Source organism: Lygodium microphyllum, chromosome 23 (assembly GCF_053477565.2).
Source record: "Lygodium microphyllum isolate KBCC chromosome 23, Lygodium_microphyllum_v1.1.10, whole genome shotgun sequence".
NCBI lineage: Eukaryota > Viridiplantae > Streptophyta > Polypodiopsida > Schizaeales > Lygodiaceae > Lygodium > Lygodium microphyllum.
The window spans coordinates 102,062,272-102,085,428 of NC_141157.1; the positions used below are offsets into that span (position 1 = coordinate 102,062,272).

Consider the following 23,157-nt stretch of genomic DNA (forward strand, 5'->3'; position numbering starts at 1 on the left):
GAGATGGCTGCATTAGAGGCCAATAAGACTTGGGATCTAGTATCATTGCCGAAGGGAAAGAAAGCTATTGGATGTAAGTGGGTTTATAAGATTAAGCACAATGCAGATGGTTCTATTAGCAGGTACAAAGCTAGGCTGGTTGCAAAAGGCTATGCCCAAACATATGGCATAGATTATGATGAAACCTTCAGTCCAGTTGCTAGGATGGCAACTGTCAGATGTGTGATTGCTTTGGCAGCAGCCAAAGGTTGGAGGTTGCAGCAAATGGATGTAAAGAATGCCTTCTTGCATGGTGATTTGCAGGAAGAAGTGTATATGGATCAGCCAGCAGGTTATGAAGATTTAGAGCATCCCACGTATGTGTGCAGGTTGAAGAAGGCACTCTATGGGCTCAAGCAAGCACCAAGAGCATGGTCTGACAAGATCAGAGAGTATCTTGTCAATATTGGCTTTTATGTTTCTGATGCTGATCACTCACTTTATGTGAGAAAGGGAGATGCAGGTTTGGTCATCATAGTCATCTATGTGGATGACTTGATTATTACAGGTGATAGTGATAGTGGGATTGCTGAAGTCAAGGGCTATTTGAAGATGAAGTTTGAGATGAAGGATTTAGGTGAGCTAAGGTACTTCCTTGGCATTGAGGTGATCAGATGTGATGATGGTATATGGCTGTTCCAAAGACAGTATGGCTTGGATATGTTGTCCAAGTATGGTATGACTGCATGCAAACCACTTTCAGTCCCGTTGGAGCAGAATGTTAAGCTGAGTGCTGATGTTGGGGATGAGATAGAAGACCCTACTATGTTCAGGAGGATAGTGGGGAGTTTGATCTACATGACCATTACAAGGCCAGACTTGAGCTACGCTGTTGGTCTTGTGAGTCAGTTTATGCAAGTACCTAGAAAGCCACATTTGGATGCAGTCAGACGCATATTGAGATATGTGAAGTCCACATTACATTATGGACTTTTCTATGAGGCAGGTACAGATGTACAGGTGTTTGGATACACAGATGCAGATTGGGCTGGTAGTATGTCTGATAGAAGATCTACCAGTGGATACATGTTCTCTCTTGGTAGTGCAGCAGTTGCATGGAGCAGCAAAAAGCAATCTACAGTTGCTTTGTCGAGTACAGAGGCTGAGTATAGAGGTACTGCTGTTGCAGCATGTGAGGTAGTATGGCTGCAAAAGCTATTGGCTGATTTGGATGTGCAGGTGGAAGGTTCAGTTGTCATTTATTGTGACAACATGAGCAGTATACAGTTGGCTAGGAACCCTGTGTTCCATGCCAGGACAAAACATATTGAGGTACACTACCACTTTGTGAGAGAGAAGGTACTAGCAGGTGAGATTGACTTGGTGTATATCAGCACACAGGATCAGATAGCTGATATCTTCACGAAGGCAGTGGGTACAGAGAAGCTTCAAAAGTTTCGAAGCTTACTTGGAGTTGTAGAGATGCAGTTGAGCTTGAGGGGGAGTGTTGAGATGGCAAGCTCAACACATGTGGACATGGATGATGGACCGCCTGGTTAGATGGGTCCACACGTCTACACTTAGCACGTCGGTGGTCATTATGACTCTCACATGGCCACTGACTCATTACTTATTATATTCAGGTTGTTACACCTATTTACAGCTGGCATAGTTATAGCGCCAATCGACTAGTGTAGTCGGTTATGCATTGTTTGACTTAGTAGGCCACTTTCCTTTTATGTTGTATCTTATCTATACTTTGTGTACATTGAAAAGAGTGTGGAAGAAGAAGAAGAAATCAGCAAGAAAACGTTTTGGCCTCCATCTCTCTTCTTGTCTCTTGAGTGAGCTTCTCCTTGTGCATTCTGTGTGTGTTCGGCGCAGCATCTTGAGCAACCCCCTCCACCACGCAATTCTTGACAGGTCCAAACTTGCGTAGGGACTTCACTATTAGAGCTCAATCATGCCTAGGTCAATTAACCTAGGTGGAGTCGATGCAATCCCAAGTCAAGGACACGTGGCAACATGGCTTATACTTACCTCTAATGATTTTGATACTTGGCATGGCAATAAATATAGCACTAAAAATGGTGCTACTTGTATTTTCTCAGGCCACTTGGCAATCAAGTAGCCATTTACTCCACTCCCCATATGGAAGGCTCCTCCACCACTCCCACCTCATTCTACAATGAAGGATTCCCTAATGCACAGGGGGGGGACAGAGAGAGAGGGAGGGAGACTTCATCCTCCATCAGCCCCCTCTAGGTCCAAACTTCCGTAGGGACTTCACTATTAGAGCTCAGTCATGCCTAGGTCAATTAACGTAGGTGGAGTCGATGCAATGCCAAGTCAAGGACACGTGGCAACATGGCTTATACTTACCTCTAATGATTTCGAGACTTGGCATGGCAATAAATGTAGCACTAAAAATGGTGCTACTTGTATTTTCTTAGGCCACTTGGCAATCAAGTGGCCATTTACTCCACTCCCCATATGGAAGGCTCCTCCACCACTCCCACCTCATTCTACAATGAAGGATTCCCTACATGCACAGGGGGGAGAGAGAGAGAGAGAGGGAGGGAGACTCCATCCTCCATCAGCCCCCTCTATGCCCACCTAGTCTGAGAAGCAACACTCATTGTGGAGAGTCGCCATCTGCCTACTCTTGCTGCCATTCGCAAGGAGGTGGAAGTTGATTGACGTTGCATGAGAACGGGGACATGTGTCCATCAAAGAGAGGTATGGTACTCGTTGAGATTGAGAAACAATTGATTCTATAGATTGAACAATTCATTTCATTCTTTGTCTTGTATGCAATCTCTCTCTCTCTCTCTCTCTCTCTCTCTCTCTCTCTCTCTCTCTCTCTCTCTCTCTCTCTCTCTCTCTCTCTCTCTCTCTCTCTCTCTCTCTCTCTCTCTCTCTCTCTCTCTCTCTCTCTAACCAGTTTAGGGTTTCTAACATGTCCTTCACTGCCCACATGGCCCATCCTACCACTTGTTTTAGGGCTCCATGGCACGCATGCATGTGCCTACATTCTAAAAATGTTGCAATAGGAAAATAATTTGATGGTTATCACTAATTATTCTATTGGTTGGTTTCCATACCTTTCCTATCACTAGAGAACAGGCCCTCCTTAAGCCCCCAATGAGCCTACAAGGAAATCCTTGCCTTGCACGATCTAATGTTTTGCCAGAAAGAAATGCCCCTCACAAATTTCATGTTGAAAACCCGTTTTCCTAGGCCTATGGCAGGGGAAAGATTTTTGGGTTCAAGGTTATTCTATTCTCCATTCCAGATCGTGTTATAGATTCTATGCCCCTACATAATCCCCACATTTTGACAAAAATATAGATGAACACCCCCATTCTTTTAGTACATGCTTAAAGGACCCACCTACCCCTATGTCACACGTGGAACCTTTCGTGCACCATGGATGTTGTTGGCTACCTTGGACCAAGCCAATATCACATACTTCATGTAGAAATCACTACACTCAATTGCAAAATTTGTTATGCACATGTAGTCTACCCATGATGTAGTCTATTATAATCACCAAAAATAGGTTCAAAAGTGCATCACAACCTCTTGCAAGAGATGTAGGATTATTGTTGTATTGACCCTAATATCGCTTCTCGCAAAATGCATTTGCTAGCACTCATAGATTTTATGACCATGTGCAATAGGGAAATCCTACAGAGACCGAGACTAAGAAGCCATTTTTCAAAACCTCTAGCTGCTACCATGACCATTGTTCCCTGCCCCCATGAACGTCGATGGTGATCTATGGCCACCTTATTGTGGCATCAGTGCATCTATGTGCTAACCAAAATTTAGTCTTTCAATTAAATTCTTCATAGTGTTATCATGCTTTTGTCTCACTCGTCTTCATCATCATCAAATTGCATGTTGCTAACCAAGGCTACTTTATGGTTTGAACATGGTGCCCATACTTAAGGCATTTAGACTCTAGGGTTTTGCACCCAAGGCTACTTCATGGTTTGAACATGGTATCCGTACTCAAACCATTTGGAATCTAGGGTTTTACACCCAATTATTGCATGTGTCCTCCATAATGCTTACAATTGGAAGCGATAATTGTATATGTTGCTTTGCTTTGCTATGCAACATTGTGCATTCTACCCATTGGCATGTTTAAATATGTATAGGTTTGTTGTTGAGTAGCTTAATTTAAATTAACGTAGCATTTTTTCGGATGTCATTTAAAACACATTTTTTAATTAATCATTGTTTCAAAAGGTTCTCAACACTTAGCATTTTTTATTTTATGATTCAATGTTAATGGAATGACCATGCCATATCTTCATGCATGCCTTGCACAAGTGCAATTGTCACAAGTTTAATATTGCTTCCATGATCTATAAACAACATTTGTCACCTTTTTTTCATTTACTAAGTCTATTGTCAAAGTATGCAATTTGTGTAATCAGTCCTCACCTCGCAATTGGAAGCACATTTGTTAAGATTTTCCACACACTGACACACATCTTTGTTGAATTCCTCTTATGTACATGGAATTGGTTCGCGGTGCAAACACATACACACAAAGAAAATCCACATACAACTTCCATTGTGCCACATATAAACATACAATATGTCACACTACAACTCTCGCAATCTATGTTACATTTATTTATCACTCACACAAATGAGTAAACCCATGTTTCCAAAAAAGAAAATAGTATTAATAGCATGCTTGCATATTGCCATATGGTGGATCAAAGTTTTGAGCAACATTGGAGTAAAGAGGTTCATTGGCTCCAACACTTGCTGTCTTTCATAGTTAATATAGTTGCTTAAAGTATTGCAATTAATGGCCTCGATGATTTATTCTAAAGTGATGGAAACTATGCTTTCTAGTTTTTTTTTTTTAATTAATGCTTCCATGCAACAAAATGAACAAGTATTTGTGGCATTTGTGTTTCATTTATTAGTTGTGTGCCTCATGGAAGTGGTCTTTTGCATGGTCCTTAAATGGCTAGTTGATTACACATGTTGAGATTGGAGGAACGTTCAAAGTGTTTTGCATTTGAACATGTGTTTCTTTGTTTTAGTACTTGTACAATAAGCTCAAATCTATAAAGAATCCTTGTTAATGTATGGGTCACCATATTTATTGCTTGATACTTTGTGGCAATGAAGCATTGATTCACTCCCATGTGATTATGGAAAATTGATTGTGTCCATTGGAATCAAGTACTTGAGTAGTTTTGGTTGCTAGATCCTGTAATGCTCCATAGTTTTATTCTTCTTTCTCTACACTATGTTGTCGGAGCGTTTGGGGTCGAAAGTCTACCACGGGGTTAAGAGACAATAGGGTGAAGGAAGATTCAAAGAGAGGAGTAGACGGAAGAGAAGGGGTTTAAAGAAATAGAAGATGTAGAAGAATACTCACATAGGTGAAGCCTAACAATTTATTTTTGCATCCTGAGAAGATAAATCTCTTGTAGACAAAAAAAAGTACATAAAACAATGGCTTCCTCTTTGCTGCTCAAACTGCCAATCTGATGCTTCCGTTGGCTCCAAAAGGGGGTAAAATACTAAGATGTTTGCCCAGAATTTTGCTAGATCACTCCATCTCCCCATTTCAAAGTGTTGTTTACTACCTAAAAACTGCAATCCAGCGTTGCACAATTTCACCAATCCTTCTTTTTACATAAAATCCTCCCAAAATGGCTGAAAGCCACCTGCTTTTTCTTACATGTCATCCTATTCTAGAAGTTGTCTACAACTTTTGGATATTTACAAGAGATAATATCTAAAATATCAAAAATTGGCTAAACTTGTCTAAAAATCTAGTATTTTTGAACCATCCACACTACAGACACTAACATTAATTACTAATATGATCTTGGCTCTTTAGATCAATAAGAAAGCCGAATAATGATGCACTCTAGAGTTTTTCACACTATGACCGTGTAGCAACACGACATCCACCCCCTCCTAACCTGGGCATGTGCCAAAGTCTTATGAATCTGTAGTGTCAGAAGAAGTATCCTCTGCCATGTCAATGTCTTCATCTTCTACCTCTTCTTCATCCATATTCTCATGTTCATGCTCAACAAACTCTTGAATGACTTCATAAATAACCTCTTTTTTTGCCCTATTTTCAATATTAATTACTGTAGAAATTTCAGCCATTGTATCAACATTAACCAGCCCTAAAAACAACCCTGAAATACCTTCATATTCTCATGTTCATGCTCAGCAAACTCTTGAATGACTTCATACATATCTAAAGTATCAACATAAATAACCTCTTTTTTTGCCCTGTTTTCAGTATTAATTACTGTAGAAATTTCAGCCACTGTATCAACATTAACCAGCCCTAAAAACAACCTTGAAATACCTTCATTTGCAGCCATCAAACCATATGTCTTAAACTCTTTTCTTACATATTTCTTTTCAGCCCTGCACATGGTTGAAATATTCTTAAAATTGCTAAGACTACATGTTGTCCATTCCTACAATCCAGACATAAACACAGTTTCCCCCTTTCTTGGAGGCATAATTATCTTCCTATAGGCACTGCCATAGCCTCCACTTACAGCAGTGCTGTCTAAAAGCCCTTAAACTCTCGTGCATTAGGTGGCATGGGATTATCCTGCAACCTATCCCGATTGCGAGGATGATTCACACAAATAGTGAGAAATTGTACCGCCTTTGTATTGTCTTTACTCTGAACCCGAGCATATGAAGAACCATCATCCAAGGCTTTTGTTTCTAGCCTTGATTCCGAAATATAGGGCTGCCCCAAAACCACTGGATAACTACATGAATCTTACACAAAAAAATGATATTCATCCCTAACATCTCCAATAGTCATAGGTACATTTGGACAAGCCGCATAAAGATCCCTTGATGAATTGTTTGTTGCGTGCATGCGCCATCCCAAATCTACATCAATTGGCCAGCCTCCATTCTCATACAAGTTGTGCACCATAACATTGATTCCGGAACCATGATCTAAGAGAGCTATGCAATGCGTCTCTCTTTCTCCCACTTTAACAATTGTCTCTGTTGTAGCACGAGCCAAATCCTTGTTGATGGCTACTTGGAATAAAATGAGCATCTTCTTCTTCATGTACTTGTTAATGGACATCCCCATTATACATAGCCTTCTCTCTATGCTTAGTGTTGCCCATAATACCATTTTCAGCCACAAGCTTTCTGTCGATACTCCCATTTAGCCCATTTTCAACATCAGCCTGTTCCAAAATAGCATTACATGCATCATCATATTCCCTCCGAAGATGTTTCTCTATGTCTTTGTCAACTTGCATCAATGCTTGTAAAACTTCACTATCAAACTATCTTTTTCATTTTAGCATATCAATGATTGCATCATGAAATTCACGCTTTGCAATTTCAAGAACTTCGCCAGGTGCGAATTCCTCTCTACTACCAAGTATGCGATCTTCCAAGACCTTTTTAAGGTTTGTGGCAGTCTCAAGATCCGATTGTAATCTGTAACTGGGCTGCTTGCCCCTTTTCTTCCCTTCTTGTTTCTTCTCTTGAGATGCATCCTCCATAACATGCTCAAGTATGGCTTTTTCAACCTTCTTTCTACTGCTCCATTTTACTTCGTGTTATGCGTTTAGATGGGCCTGAAGAGGAATGACCAATAGTGTCCTCATCTCTTCTTCTCTTTTCTTCCACAAGAGCTTCTTGATTATGAACCTCAGCCAAATAAGCATAGCCTGAAAATGAATCCACTGGTGCACTCCATCTTATTCTCCCTCATATACTCTGACTTGCATCAACCAATTCAGACTTTGCTATTTTGCCCTTTTCCATGCAATCTAATGCTTGCATCCAAACACGAGATTTTGCTTCAGCCATGCCTCCTTTATGAGCTTCATCAGTCCTTTCAATTCTCAACCCATATGTGGCTGCATCTATGGCAACAAATGCTGCCCTTGCAGCCATCTCTTACAACCTCTTTTGCGTGCCACCATTTCTAAAATTTGACTCAATTGGAAGATTAGTTTCTATTGCATGTATTTTTCCATCTTTCCAAAAGACTAACCTGTCGAACAGATGGAAATGGCTTTGGAGAGGTCTGTAAAATGAGAATGCAATAACTTGTGGATTGAGAGATCAAGCAAAAAGAACGAAGCAAACTGCGTAAATAAAAAACCTGGTGTGTCTACAAAGCTTCTTCACAATAGATTTGAGACTTTGTTGATTTGTTGTTGTTAGGATTCTAGATGAGAGAGAGAGAGAGAGAGAGAGAGACTACCAGTTGCATTCCAGCACTTTGATGTGTTGGCCTGTGTCGTGAACTCTGGTGTGGCCACGAGTCATGGTAGGCGCACACCACACCTAGCCAAGTTATTTGTGTAGGCATGGTGTGGCTCTTAGGCACTAGTTTGGTTAGATGCTCATTTAGTAGTGGTAGCTAGTGACCAAGTAACTCTCCTTGGTGATTAGACCCTTAATGACTTACTAAACTCTTACACATTGACCAATGGAGAGATCATTCCGACAACTGTTGAGCATCAGATTTCTTCAAAGAATCACATTGGTGGAAGGGTTCAGGAGATTGTTGCAGAGATCATGAAATCGCGTCTCTCCTTGCTTTGAAGCAGCAGCAAGGCCTGGTCCTTTCGGAATTGTCGAACTGCGGCACTTCAGGAAGGTCGCAAGCCTTGGCCCATCTCTATCTCGCATCTCTTCGCATCTCTGTGGAGGCCGGAGGGTTCTCGAAGACATTCGCCATGTCCTCGTGAGCTGTAACCGTATTCCCATCCCCAGCTTTAATTAACACAGTGGTCTCCCTTTTTTGCTTGGACTGTAGAGGGATGAAGAAGGATCGGGTTAGGGATGTCCCATGCAGCCTTTCGAGATGTAGTAGATTGTCACCATGAGGATGAGACACAAGAGCAAATAGAAAATTAGTTCTACATCTTGTGGAAACCCTTTACAAAGGACACATTTGGTCTGAACAATTGAGGAAACTTGGCTACAGGCAGTCCGCTCTGATATTCAATCTCACAGACACGAGAGAGCAGTACGACCAAATGCATGCCATTTGGACAATCGGTCGATGTGCGGGCTTCTCTGCTTCTACAAAGCAAGGGGAGGAGGGAAGAAGACATAGAAAAACATGGTCACAATCAGTGGCTGGCTCTTGGTGTTCGAATAACTGTCCCTTATCACAGGTTCATTGCGGTTTGGCTGACATCAAATGTATCTGCATCCAGCAGTCACATCATCGAAGAGGAGAGCCAAAATGGAGTCTTTGGTCAGATTGCAGAGGAGAGCATAAATCGACTCTTTTGTCAAGGAAATGGACAGTAGAGATCCCAGAGAGGCACTTCAGGTCTTGGATGTGCTGGCCAAGAAAGGGTCATCCATTCCCAGAAAAACATTTCACTCAGTTATCAAAGCATGCATCCTTAGGGGGGATCTTACTGCAGGCAAGCAGCTATTTAACCTTGTATCAAAGAATGGAGCGCCTCTAGATCCAATTTTAGGTAGCCATTTGATTCACATGTTTGCATCCTGCAGGAGCTTGGTGGATGCAAACCTTGTGTTCAGCAGATTATCAAAGCCCGGCACCTTTGCATGGACTGCAATCATATCTGCACATTCCAAGTTTGGCCAAGACAAGCAGGCTATCAAACTGTTTCATTTGATGAGACAATCTGGTGAGAAGGCAGATGGACATGTGATTGTCGCATCCCTTAAAGCCTGCGGTGGCAGTAGGTCTCTGCAACAGGGTAAGCTTATTCATGCTGACATTATAGAAGATGGTTTTGCTGCAGCTATTTATGTTGGCAATGCACTTATTGACATGTATTGCAAGTGTGGAAGCTTGGTGGATGGGCAGAGTGTGTTTGACAAATCCTTACAGCAAGATGCAGTTTCATGGAACACTTTGATTTCTGGCTATGCACATCAAGGACAGAACGAGAAGGCCCTAAAACTTTTTCAGGAAATGCGACAAAAAGGATTGGTGCCTAATTGCATGACCTGGAATGCCCTCATATCAGGTTATGCGAGGAAAAGTAGGAGCCAAGAAGCTTTTGAACTTTTTCAGCAGATGCGGCAGGCAAGTGTGGAGCCAAACAATGTGACATGGAACATGTTAATAGCTGGATTTGCCAACGATGGGCTTTCTAAGGAAGCTTTACAACTGTTGAAGGAAATGCAGGAGGAAGGATTGGAACCAGATCAAGTGACATTGCTCTGTCTGTTAAGAGCTTGTTCCAACAGGAAAACCTTAGAAGAGGACATACAGGATCAAGCACAGCAATATGTTGAAGATAATTATGTGCAAACTCAGCCAAACAGAAGTTTTCTTGTTGACGCAGGCCACACGATATTTGACAAACTACCCAAGCGTGGTTTGGAGGCGTGGAATGCAATGCTTGGTGCATATGCCCAGCAAGGCCTCGGTTTAGAAGCACTTTGCCTTTTCGAGCAAATATGGCACCATGATGTAACACCAGACATTGTAACCTTTGTCGGCGTTCTCAAAGTGTGTTCCTGTATGTCCCATCCAGATTGGGGCAACCTGATATATGCAATGGTTATAGAAACTATGCATGAGTTGGATACTTTTATTTCTAGCTCCCTTATTGATATGTATGCCAAATGTGGAAATATAGAAAATGCATACAAGACATTTGACCAGTTACTGGAGCGGGATGTTGTGATATGGACTGTGATTTTAGCAGGTTATACAGAACATGATCATTTGGAAAATGTTTTGAAGCTTTTTCATCAGATGCAAAATGAAGGTGTTGAGCCTAACCGTGTCACTTTTCTGGTTCTTTTGAAAGCTTGTTCCATTGCAGTAGCTTTGCACTTTGGAAAGTTAACAAATATTTACTTAATTGAAAGTGGCTGTGAGCTGGATTTGTATGTTGGGAGCAGTCTCATTGACATGTATGCCAAATGTGAGAGTTTTGCAGATGCAAAGAGGATTTTTGACAAATTACCCATCAGGCTTCCAGTGGCATGGAATGTAATTATAGGAGGATATGTGAAAGTCGGGCAAAACCAAGAGGCTTTCCAGCTTTTTCATTCAATGCAACAGCAGGGTGTTAAGACAAACGAAGCTACTTATGTCTCAATTCTAAAAGGTTGTTCTGAAGGAGTGGCCTTGGATGAGGGTAAGCTGTCACATGCCAGCTTTGTTGAAAGTGGTCTAGATTCCAATGAACAGGTGGGAACCAGTCTTGTTATTATGTATGCTAAATGTTTAAGTTTGGAGGATGCATATGAAGTCTTTGTAAAACTGAGGAAACGGGATGTAGTCACTTGGAATGCAATCATTGCTGGATATGCACAAGTTGGCAATTACGAGTCAGCGTTAAAATGTTTTGAGGATCTTCAAGGAGGTGCCTTAAAACCAGATGCTGTAACATTTGTTTGTCTTCTTGCTGCATGCAGTCAATTGGGACATTTGTGCAAGGGTTGTTCACTTTTCAAGTCAATGACACGAGATTATGGGATTGCACCCTCTTATGAGCATTTCAACTGCATGATTGATATTTTTGGTCGTGCTGGATTTTTGAATCAGGCAGAAGATTTTCTTTACAGCATGCCTTTGCTGCCTAGCTTGCTAGGGCACACATCATTGCTTAATAGTTGCAGAGAACACATGGATACAGAGACAGGTAAAAGATGTTTTAATCAGTTTTCAGCAGTTATTGATTCCATGGCTGCAATAAACCTACATAGGCATGCCTATACTGGTGCTTGGGGGTCTGAAACATGCAGGGAATCTTAGGCAGTTGACAGATGAATAGAAAAATTTATGTTAAGAGGTCAGCAATGGGTGCATACATTCATAACAGGATAACACCATTAAAAGCGATGGAGCTTATCCACACCTTTGGGATTTGTAAAATTTGAATGGCTGGGAGTACATGAAGGTTGACTTGTTTCAGTGCAAGGATTAACATGTGACCTGGTCAATGCGAGGATTCCAAAGATCCATACAGGTATGGTTGCATCCCACCCATATGATTCTAAACTTGGAAGTCATAAAAGTGCAATGTATTCACCAACTTGCAATGACTCACATAAGATGTGTATGCCTATAGACTACTGGGGCCTGAATGAGACCTTTGCAGAGAGATGAAAAATGGAAGGCAAGCTCATCATAGTAATGCTTTCCATTCAAGGATCTATAACTTTGTTGAACTTTGCTGGATGTGCATGACCAGATGTTGCAGATTGAAGCTCTAGATCTAAAAAAAGTTAAGCAAGATCCTCTGCAGCATATTATGTTTCAGACAGCGTATGGGCCATGGCAGGTTGTACTACATCAAAAACATTAATTTGTATGGTGGATCTGAAAGACGCGTTACTTGTAACATATACCTAGGTCCTGGATGAATGTCCTATCAGACAGGAATGAGATCTCGAAGCCAAAGGACATTTAGGACAAGGATAGTATCTGGACATGGATTAGCTCCTTGATAATGCCACAAAATCCTTTGAATGAACTCAGCTGTTGCCAAGAGGCACCTATACAAGGGGATGGTCTCCTCAAATGGTTTTTCCTGGTGTGTGTTGTTTAAGGGATGATTGTCTTAAATGGTTCTCCCTCAGCACAGATCGCATTCTCAAGGAGATATGGTTTTTCCTTGGGTGGAGAGGTGACAGAGATGCTTGTCCCTTTTTATTGTCAATGTTTATTGACGTGCATGTGGGTGAAACCACAAGTGGGTGACTGTAAAATACATAATTGAATTACCAATACTTCTGTGTGATTTAGACTGTGCATGCTCGTGTCGGAATGCTTTGTATTGTTCTTGATTACTGATTTTTATGGCTAGGCTATTTCTTTCGCCACTATAATTTTAGTGGTGAAAAATGATTCGATTTATTTGTGATTCTCGCCTTGACTGTTATATTTTAATGTATAGAGGCATAGTGGGTCTTGGTCTCCTAGTTGAGATAAATTCTTTCAACGAGTTCTACTTGGCAATCAACTCTATAATAAATATTCTTTGAAAGGTTATGGGCGTCACCATTTTCGGATTGAATAAGGTGCATCAACTATTTATCAATCTTAGAGGTTTATTTTTATTGCAAATTTTCATAAGTTTCTAGCAGTCAGATATAGAACGAAATACGAGAGCCATTGCATGAAGATCTTACTTTGTGCAAAGATGTTTAAAGGGCTTATTTTGAGCAAAAGATGAATAAATATATATACTAGAGAGAGTTCTCCCTATGCATGGGGGGAGGATAGACTTAGTTGGTTGTCGTGCTTTGCTTTTAACTTGTGTTTATTCTAACTTTGTCTATTTTTCATGAAGAGATTGAGAGAGCTTGAATTGGTAACTGCGCGGCGTCTCACATTGGACTTGTGCACCAATTTAATAAACCTTCGTCGTGCTTGAAGCTTCCAATTGCCTAGCATCTACACAAAGGTGGTCTCCTTTAAACAATTGGGCTTTATAGTCCATCTTATGATGATTAGTCCTTATCATTGCCAATCAACATCTTTTAAAACTCCAAAGCCCTTGAATTCGGAGTAGAAGTTGATCTAAATTTTCTCCTCCTCTCTTGATGATAGTATTATCCTCTTCTTCTATAAGACAACATGTTTCTTTAAGCTTTAAGCTTCCTAATTGAAAGTTGGATCAAACTTTTCTCTTTACATTTATTCATCTTTAGAGTATTTTTTAATTATGTGATTGAGATTTGGGTAACCCAATACAAAGTTGCCATCATATTGCTCATAATGCTCACAACCAATTGTAAATTGTACTAAGATGCTATATTGCAAGTATTATATATATTGATTTGCTAAACATTTTTACTTTGATGTAAAATGGAAAGTTTTAGATCATAAAGAGATCTACAACTTATTAGAGGTACTTTTGTTGAATTTTTTCTAGTTTTGAAGATAATATTAGCCAAAGTTGCATATTAATCCAATTCTATAGTTTTGTGCTAAAATATGTTTTCTCATCATTTTAAGACGCTCACTTGACCCATTTTTAATTGCTCTTTGAGGACATTCAATAAATTATGTTTTGTAGAGCATAGTACCTTCTTAAAACTCTATTTGATGAATATGTTTCTTATTATTAGTTATTCTTGAGATATTTAAACCCTTGCAGTGTGCATTGACTCGAATTATGCTTGAGTAATTAGAATATTTTGCAATTTTTAGGCTCCAACCCGATATAATTATGCTTAGATTAGCTGCCCTTTAAGAGTATACGCTTTGTAGAATGTCTTACCAATTATAACTCCTTAGTTATTACCTTTACCTACTTCTAGAACATAAGAAAAAATGTATTTCAAGTAGGCCTTTCAACTTAATTCAAACTTAGCCAACTTCCTATACTCCCAACCCACCTTTTGTATACACATATAGTATATAAACAATTAATTTCTAGCTTGGAGTTAAATCTAAGACTAATGAATTGTTATATATTAATTTAATCTACTATCTTTATTAATGAAAGAAAATTATAGCCTTAGACTATGCCATAACTAATTATTTATCAATGTGGCTTTAGCTTGCAATTACTTGCAAACCTATTTCAAGCTTAACCTCTTTTTAAGTTGTCATTTAGGGTTTTCATCAATACTAAAGCTTAGTTAGATTACTTAGTACTTTGCATCTCACATACACCGAAAGATATGATTTATTCTAGTTTTGATTATACCTTCATTTTGGGCATATTCTTATGAAAAATATAATCAATTTTCTACTACTCATGATGATATGATTTGGGCCATAATGGATTGCTTTAGTAAGCCTAGTTTCTTTGGTACCAAAGACTTTTACAAGCTCACAAGATGCTTCTTTATTTCTTAACATTATTTTTGTTAATCATGGTCACACATGCAACTTAATACAATTTTTTATTGGATTTTTAATATTTTATTTTTATATTTTTTTGTTGCGTCACCTTTTGGGTGTCCCCTATATTGCATCTCTTATTCCAAATATTGCTTCAGCTATGGTCGATGTGATGCCTCCATCTTGGATAACATCAAGAACACCTGCCAATGCAATCTTTTATGCCGATATCATATGTCGTTTACTCCATCAAACACTTCATAGAATCATGCCTCTAAGTTTCATATAAAGTCCTTGAATTTGCTTATAGTCTATAGCCTTGCACATATTTAATTATCTTGCGATCTAGCATTGTGTCACTCATAGAAACATACAACTTAAATTTTTGTCTATAGTCCTTAGATTTGCTTCAACATGTAGCCTTGCACCTGTTCGACTATCTTGCAAGCTATCATTGTGTAAGATAGTAGTTGCCAATGAAAACTTTTGCACTTGAAGGCATTACCCTCAATCTTTCACCTAGGCAAGCTTCCATCCATGCCAAGTTTGAGGTATAACTTACAACGTGTCATTTAGAGGATCATACAACTAAGTTTTGTATATAGACCTTATTTTATGAACATGAAGACTGGACCACTAAGATATAATCTTGTAAGCATTTGCTTATGCCTAAGATACAAGAAGAATCTATTTCTTTTGGTAGGTGTCATGGTTTGGGTGCTAGTGGCATTGCCCTTTCGTGTTAGAGATAACGAATCATTCTACTCATCTTATTTGCATGGTTTTTGGTGCTCTCTATCTTGATTAAGGATTTAAAACACCTTAATGCAAGAAACAAAAACTAATGATTAGTTTTCTCATACATATTTGGATTGCTTTTTTCAAAAAATGCTCCCTATCATGCTTTGCATGGGTCCACACTAATGCTACAACAAACTTGTGCTATGATGCTTTGCATGGGTCCACACTAGTGCTACAACAAACATTGTACTATGATGCTTTGCATGGCCCATATAACAAAAGTTCATTTTTAGTGCTTAGGTTTGTCATACTTGTCTAGATTTGCTCTTTTCAAGCACTATATACTATCATGCTTTGCATGGGTCCATATTGGTGCTATAACAAACACTCTACTATGAAACTTTGCATGGTCTATAAAATAAAATTCATGCTTCCACAAGCTCAACACTATGAAAGGCTACAACTTGCAGTCAACAAGCTGCCTAATAAAAAGCAAAGTCTGTGGCTGCTTAAACTTCCTTATGAATTGATAGGTCCACAAGCTGCCACAAGTGTGCCATTATGAAGAAAAGAATTTAGTGCCGTTTCCACATTAGTAGATGAACTTCATAAATGAGGAACACAACATTGAGTGTGGAAAATTGGTGGGAAAAATCTATATTTGGGTTTGGGTCAAGTCATGGAGATCAATTATGTAAGATGTAGGTTGGTATTAGATCAATTGTAGTTCAAAAATTGGAGCTTTCTAGGACTAAAGTGGCTTGATGAAGGCAAAGGCTTTGAAACTTTATATTACATCAATATTTGAACATCAACAATATCTATGTGAGTGTGAATGCTCAAGAAATAAGACTTGGGAATGTTATATTAGACAAATGCAGTGAATGAGCTTATGTATGTGTTTGTCTCCTTAAGGATGACCAACAAGCTAAATATTTATAGGAATGAAAACAAGATATTGGGTTCATATACTTCTTGTTTCCATGATCAATGTGATCTTAATGCAATATAAACAAGACTGAATGATGATGTTTCAACATTAACTCAATAAGTCCTGTATAGTCATTTGAATGATAAGATTTATGTTGGATCTAAATAGTCTAGGTAAAGCTTGGAAGGGGTAAATCAGTCATTTACATCAAATCTAATAAATATTTGATTTTGAAATATGATTGCAAGAACCTCATTATCTTGAGCATAAAATATGATTTATCCCAATTGATAATAGAGGATCTCCAAAGACAATTAGAATAGAGCTAAATTTGGGATATATGCTCTTTGAATTTGACCAGGGTTTATTTTGAAGAGTTTTAGACTATATTCCAAGCTTCTCAATTTGATGTATGTAGCAAACATCATAAGAAAATTTTAGACCGATAGTGCTACAAATAATAGCTTGTTTATGACCCATATTGAATATATGTGGTAATTGTTGGGTTAGTAGTTGTTAGAGGCCAACTATGTATTTATCTACCATAGAGTGGTTCCCCTCTTTGCGAGGATCTCTCTAACCTTATGACTTGGGAAGTGTTGGGTTTGGAGACCATCTTGAACATTTGGATATGAGCTATTTGGTAGCAGTAGAAGGAGAAGATACTGATGGGTTTCTCAAGAAAGTTGCATAGATAGCATTTACTAAATGGGGATACAAATACAATAGGTTGAAGATGTTGGAATGCTTCTGAAGGGATTAGGTTGGGCTTGGGGAATAATCAACCACATGAGGTAAAAGCTAGTTGGACTATAGTAAGACATGTTTATCCAACACATTTAATAAAATGTCTAGAGGTGCACATGTTGTATATGGGCATGTAAGTGGATATGTTGATGATTCTACTCTATCAAAACTACATGATGTTTTGGATGAGTGTGTGCTCTCAGTAGAGTAGAGGACATTTGTGCACACAAAGAAGTCACTGGTGAGACTATGAGGGTGGGTGTCTCTACTTCGTGTTGTACTTGGGATGGTTGAGATGTTGCTAAGTCTACTTTACAAGTGCATGAGAGCCATGAAGAGACTCTAGAAGTGAGACAAAAATTGACGCAAATAAAAAGAACAACTATGATTATTCTGAAATGCATTATATCTATGCTAGTGAAAATGATGATGTTGATGGCTTGTTGGCTGTGGTAGACCACGATAATTTTCTCATGGACTTGTTTGAGGAATTTGACATCAATGACACTTACATGATGCTTGGGGCTAATGCAAATAAGAACCATGTGGTTGCTCTTGATTTTTACCTTGAGTGTTTTGGAATCTACATACAAATATGTATTCAAAATTCTTTGAATGGACTATTGGATTGATTGATTATACATTTATTGATGTTATTGGGCGGACCAATCAAGTTTTTTTGCTTTCTAAAAAGCATGTCAATTAAGATAGCTTTTTGAAAACTTGTGAGTAGCCTTTTGTAGGGCTATCTTAATTGACAAGATTTCAAAAGCAAGGAGATATGTGTTGTTAGGTTTGGTTTGGATTTCTCAATAAAAATTTATTCACATTTTTTGTTCCAAATTAAAGGAGTGGTTAATAGTGGTGGATGAATTTCCTAGACCAAGAGCATAATATTGAGTGTGGGCAAATTGGTGGGAAAATGTAAACCTACTTTGTTTGGGCTTGGGAAGTATTAATGCTAGCTAAGTGTTGCCCAACAACTTAGTAGAGCTTAATATTATTTAAAGAAAATTGTAATAAAATCAAAATGGGTTTGATGTAGAGGAAAAAAGAAAATAATTGGAAAAACATGTGTGCTTCTAGCTCTCTCTTGGGAGAATGAGCTACAACTATATTGCAAGCTATCTATTAGATGCAGACACTCTTTCATGAAGTTTTTGTAGCTCAAGATTCTTTTAGAAGACATCCAAATGTTATATACTACAGAGGCATCCACTTTAGTCTTCATTTGAGCCAAAGTTTTTATTTTTCCCAAACACTTTTATATCATTTGTAAGGCTAAAAAACAAAGTAGCACTCTATTATGCCAAGTTTTCTAGTCATTCTAATAACTTCCCATTCTGTTTTTGAGGGCATAAACCTTAGGAAGGTATGGAATGTAAGGAATTGGAAAGATTAATGTTTTAGAAGTATGGCTTCTAGAAAACCATATAAAAGGATAAATAGAGATAGCATAGTTGAAGAAATTGTTCCTTCACTTTCTATTGCTTAGAGTCTAGATAGGGCAAAAAAAGATTGGTCCAACAAATTCATAAGTAGGCTTGTGAAATCCATTTATATTTTTTAAGTACTTTTCCTTATGATAACTTGGACACTTCATGTACTTAAGAAACCACTTGTACGTTTTTCATCTATAATAAATTTTTATTAACTCCATTTAATTGAACAGATATATTAACATAAATCCTACTAGGATTTCAAACTTTTCTTGTAGCTCACATCAAAATTTCTATATGCTAGAATAACATCATGGTATTATAAAGTAATTGAACAAATATATCTAGTGGTCCAGGAATGCAATAATGTAGACAATCTTTGGAATTTAAATGGCCATCTGGCCTTAGTGCTAGCATTCTTGCTACATCTAAGTAGATGTAATCATTGTCTTGTACAATCTTTTTTGCCATAAGATTTTGACGAGAGAAACCACCCCAATTCCACATTGTATCTTCATTACTTTGTGGCCTTTCAAGAGGTATTATATAATGCTCACAATCTGGGTGCCCTACATGACATGTAATAGTGCATTAGAAACTACTTCAAAAATTGTATTGTCCAAATCATGGTTTGTTCCTTACTTCAAGTAGTCATTGAACTAGTCTTTTGTCCACAATTGTACTTTTTCTAATCTAGAAATCAATTATGAAATTATGAATGAAAACAAAACTCATAAGGGATTTATGGACAAAGACATTGAATGAGCACTCAACAAGAAAAAATTTAACCCCAAAGTGTGCTTAGTGTACAAGATATGCATAGATGAACTTCATAATAAAAACTCACTTAGTTGACAACAAAAAGTAACATGAGGTTTCATAATTAACAAATTATCTTAAAGAGATTTTGTAAATAATTATGAAGATGTATATTGCAAACACATTTCATGATAGAATTAAAGTGCTTGCGGTTATACCAAAGAACAAGGATTAGTGTAAAGAGTTCATTTAGTATAGTGCTATGATGAATGACTTATTGGGCTTATGTAATGGGACTACTCTAGTCTCATTGCTAACGTGTTATGTGCTCCATAATTATCAATGACCATAAGTGGTTAATATGTGTGCATCATGTATACGTGCATGTAGACATCACTAACCTGGCGGTGTATTGCGATAAAACACAAGAAGATGAGGAAATTCTCGATGAAGCATTAGTAGGATGTTTGAAAGCATAGTTGAATATTTCTCATCGTCTTCATAGTGAGCTCCACGATTCAATAATAAAATGCCCACTTGCCAAACTTTGATATATGGCAACCAAGGCCATTCTATAAAGTCTGAATGCAAGTCCTCCAATACATCATCACGTGGTGATAACCTGCCAATATTTTTAACATAAATTGATTTTGAAAATGATGTAGATGTGACCCATTTATATATCAAAGGATCTTGAAGATTTCTTAGAACATTCTAGATTAAATAAGAACTAAGAAATTAAACTTGTCATGATACCGATCATTTCGTATGAAGGCCACACGAAGTCCTTGTCCACCTAGCACATCAATACACAAGGCATCACTTATGCACCTCCTACACCTTGCAACTTCTCCTCTTGTTTGTGATTGTGGTGGATGCATGGAGCTAGTTGATAAATGGTTTATGAATGTCCATTGAAGCTCATGGTTGATGGAGTCCCCCACAAAGAGTATGTTACGTTTGCCTATAAGCCTATGTTAATTCACCATAAATTTCATTACCAATCAATCAAATATTTCAAATATCATAGCATCACACTACAATTAAGAGATTCTATTTTTAATCTAACCTGCACATCCTTTCTCTATCAAATGGTAAGAAGGGGCAACTTTCATTGGTTCTCCACTCCCATTTAAGCTCTTCTCGCACCTAGTTAAGATGTAAATCAACTATAAGGCCATAAAGAACTTGGAAATTTTGGCCTTTGAGTAAAAATATGGAATCACCACATGAATTGTTGGCCATAAAAAATCCACCAAGAAAGAAGTGGTGCAAATATGATAGGTATTTGTTAGATGTATATCTATGGACCCATTATAAGTGCTTAAAGTGGCATGATGGCATAGTTGTTTATCCTTCAACCCTAAAGTGATGCTAAATCTGTAAGATTATGTAACCAATGGGTAAGTGGTTTATGTGGCTCTCCCTTCCAAAAGTTCAAAAGTGGATGTTGAGACTTAATTTTTATGGCCTCCCAACTACAATAGCTCTCAAGGAGAGGAAAACTGTGCATGTTTAGGGGTGATAACCTCAAGACATGAGCCTAGTAAAATTCTCGTAGGGCTAGCTAAGTCCCACCTCATTTTCATTGGAAATGCATAGAATAGAAGAGTATATTCGTCATGAAAGCATGAAGTGACAACTTCTCTTCATGAATGCTATACATGACTATAAATAAAGACAATCTTTTAAATTTAATGACCATAAAATACATAGGCAATCATTTTTTCTTACTTTTATGTTAAAAACAACTTTTTGTAGTAAACAAGACATCCTAGATTTGGAGGAAACTACTCAAAGTACTCATACCATCCAATTGTCTAAATTTCTCCCCATCTCTACTTCTTGATTTGCAATGTGCCCGGGGATAGACACGTGTCGCTTATCACAATCATTGGCAATTAAATCTCCAGCAAAGTTCCAAGCAATGGGTCGAGGGGTGTTGTTGAAAGTCCATTCACCTGAAGCACTGGGTAAGCGTACTTTTTGTTTAAAATGCATCTTCATAAGTTTGGGACACGAGAAAGAGAAACAAGTCATTTGCGATGTATACTAAAAATGCATAGCACTATTTGAATATGCATAATTAAGTATCAAGAATGAATATCTTAATCAACTATGAATGTGCCCCATACATAATGGGAGAATCTATAACTTTAGTATATTGCTTCTAACATTAAGTCAAGTATTGAACAAAGTACATAAATCAAAGGGATGAAAAGTAAGGCATGATGTCTTAGGGTGGGTTCACACTTGCCCGGTGGACAAAAGGGTGAAAAATCCCCTTTTCCACCCATCTACAAGGATTTTCCAAGAGTTGTCCGCCATCTCATTCACATTAGTGGTGGACAAGGAAAGGAGCCAAAGAGAAGACATGGCATGAAAGGAGAAGTATCCGTGCTGGACAGGCCGGAAGAGAGGAGCAAAAACTTGGCCATGACGTGTCAAAAAAGGCCCCTAATTTTTTTGGCCTTCCACCATGTGTGTGAACATACAATTTTCCATGCTAAAATTTGATTGGCCATCTGTATTTGGGATGCATGTTTGTCTGCCGGGTCTGAACCCACCCTTAATAGTGGTTTAAGTTTTTTGAAATGTGAAGCCAAACCAAAAGCTAAGTCATCAAAAAGGTAACTACATTACATCTCCCATTAGGAAAAACCAATTCTACACAAAAGAATGAGAATGTATGCAATCCCGAAGAGTTTGTCCTAGGAACATGCACCTAATTATTTCTTTTTGTCTTTTGATTTGATATGTGAATATTTGTTTTAGTATGCCCTGAGGGATGCAAGGCAAAGGGTTTGAACTCATGCACCCATATAACTCAACCCACACTCCAACCTAACCAATACACCATGACCCCATTGGCTTGTATTTTTGTGATCTAACAAGTGCTAACTACTTCTTTTGTAAGGTCAAGCATGTACATTCTCTCTAATGGCGATGGCGTGAGGATAAAGGGGTCCTATAAGATGCGTCTTATTTGGTGATCCTGATGAGTGAGGGTGATGATGAGAGAAGGGACCTGAAGCATTCAAGCGTGCTAAGGACGTGCGGAGGCACGGGCTCGGTCCTCTGGAGGTTTTGCTGTGGATGGTCGTTTTCTTCTTGTGCTGCGGGTTGCCTGGTTGGTGGATGATGAATGGTGGGAGGAGGAGATGGCAGCACTATTGAGTTGAAAGAAGGGTATAAGAAGGTGAATGGGTGGATAGTGAGCATGAGAGGCCTGCGCGGGAGCAGAATCACGCACAGGCCTGCCAATCCCATCAGCAGCACAAGGCCAGCCAAACAAGGCCACCGCCGCCATTGCTCGAGCTTCCTGTCGCTCATATGAATGAATGAATGAATGAATGAATGAATGAATGAGAGAGAGAGAGAGAGAGAGAGAGAGAGAGAGAGAGAGAGAGAGAGAGGTTGCTTGCTTGAGAGAGAGAGGCTGCTTGCTTCTGATCCCCATAGTCATCGTCATCTTGATCCACCATTTGGCCGTGCCAAGAATCTACTCAAACCACCGCCACCACCAACAGCATACAAGCAGACTCCTATCACGGCTGAAATTTAAAGCTTTCAATGCGCATCCTAGGGACATTCACACCCTCGCCCCCCCGAGCTTGAGGTCACCTTGGCTAAACCTTACTGTTTTTCTAAGCTTTTTGGTCACTTTGATATGCTTTATATTCCAAATTTCTTTTTCTTTGGAACTCCAACACAAATTTTGTTTTCACAAAGACCATACTGGAAAGCCACACAAAGAA

General features: G+C 38.6%; 2 protein-coding genes across 7 annotated transcripts; one reads left to right on the top strand and one right to left on the bottom strand.

Annotated features, from left to right (window-relative positions):
• The first annotated feature begins 8,434 nt into the window (after positions 1-8,434).
• On the top strand, positions 8,435-12,732 carry LOC148016547 (pentatricopeptide repeat-containing protein At1g06140, mitochondrial-like). 6 transcript variants are annotated; one of them, XM_087664271.1, is made up of 2 exons: positions 8,435-11,173; positions 11,401-11,621. In XM_087664271.1, exons 1-2 carry the CDS (start codon positions 9,290-9,292, stop codon positions 11,476-11,478), a joined length of 1,962 nt encoding a protein of 653 aa, XP_087520397.1. In that variant the 5' UTR covers positions 8,435-9,289; the 3' UTR covers positions 11,479-11,621. The 6 variants fall into 6 exon arrangements, 4 of the variants coding, with proteins under 4 accessions (XP_087520397.1, XP_087520393.1, XP_087520395.1 ...); XM_087664267.1 differs by adding an exon at positions 11,731-12,732 and having other exon boundaries at positions 8,437-11,627; XM_087664269.1 differs by having other exon boundaries at positions 8,438-10,745; positions 10,920-12,732.
• Positions 12,733-18,940: 6,208 nt separating this feature from the next.
• On the bottom strand, positions 18,941-22,909 carry LOC148016548 (uncharacterized). Its single transcript, XM_087663901.1, has 6 exons — positions 22,428-22,909; positions 21,209-21,368; positions 20,469-20,548; positions 20,156-20,371; positions 19,801-20,021; positions 18,941-19,209 (listed from the first exon to the last, which is right to left on the bottom strand). Exons 1-6 carry the CDS (start codon positions 22,730-22,732, stop codon positions 18,941-18,943), a joined length of 1,251 nt encoding a protein of 416 aa, XP_087520027.1. The 5' UTR covers positions 22,733-22,909.
• Between the last annotated feature and the right edge of the window lie 248 nt (positions 22,910-23,157).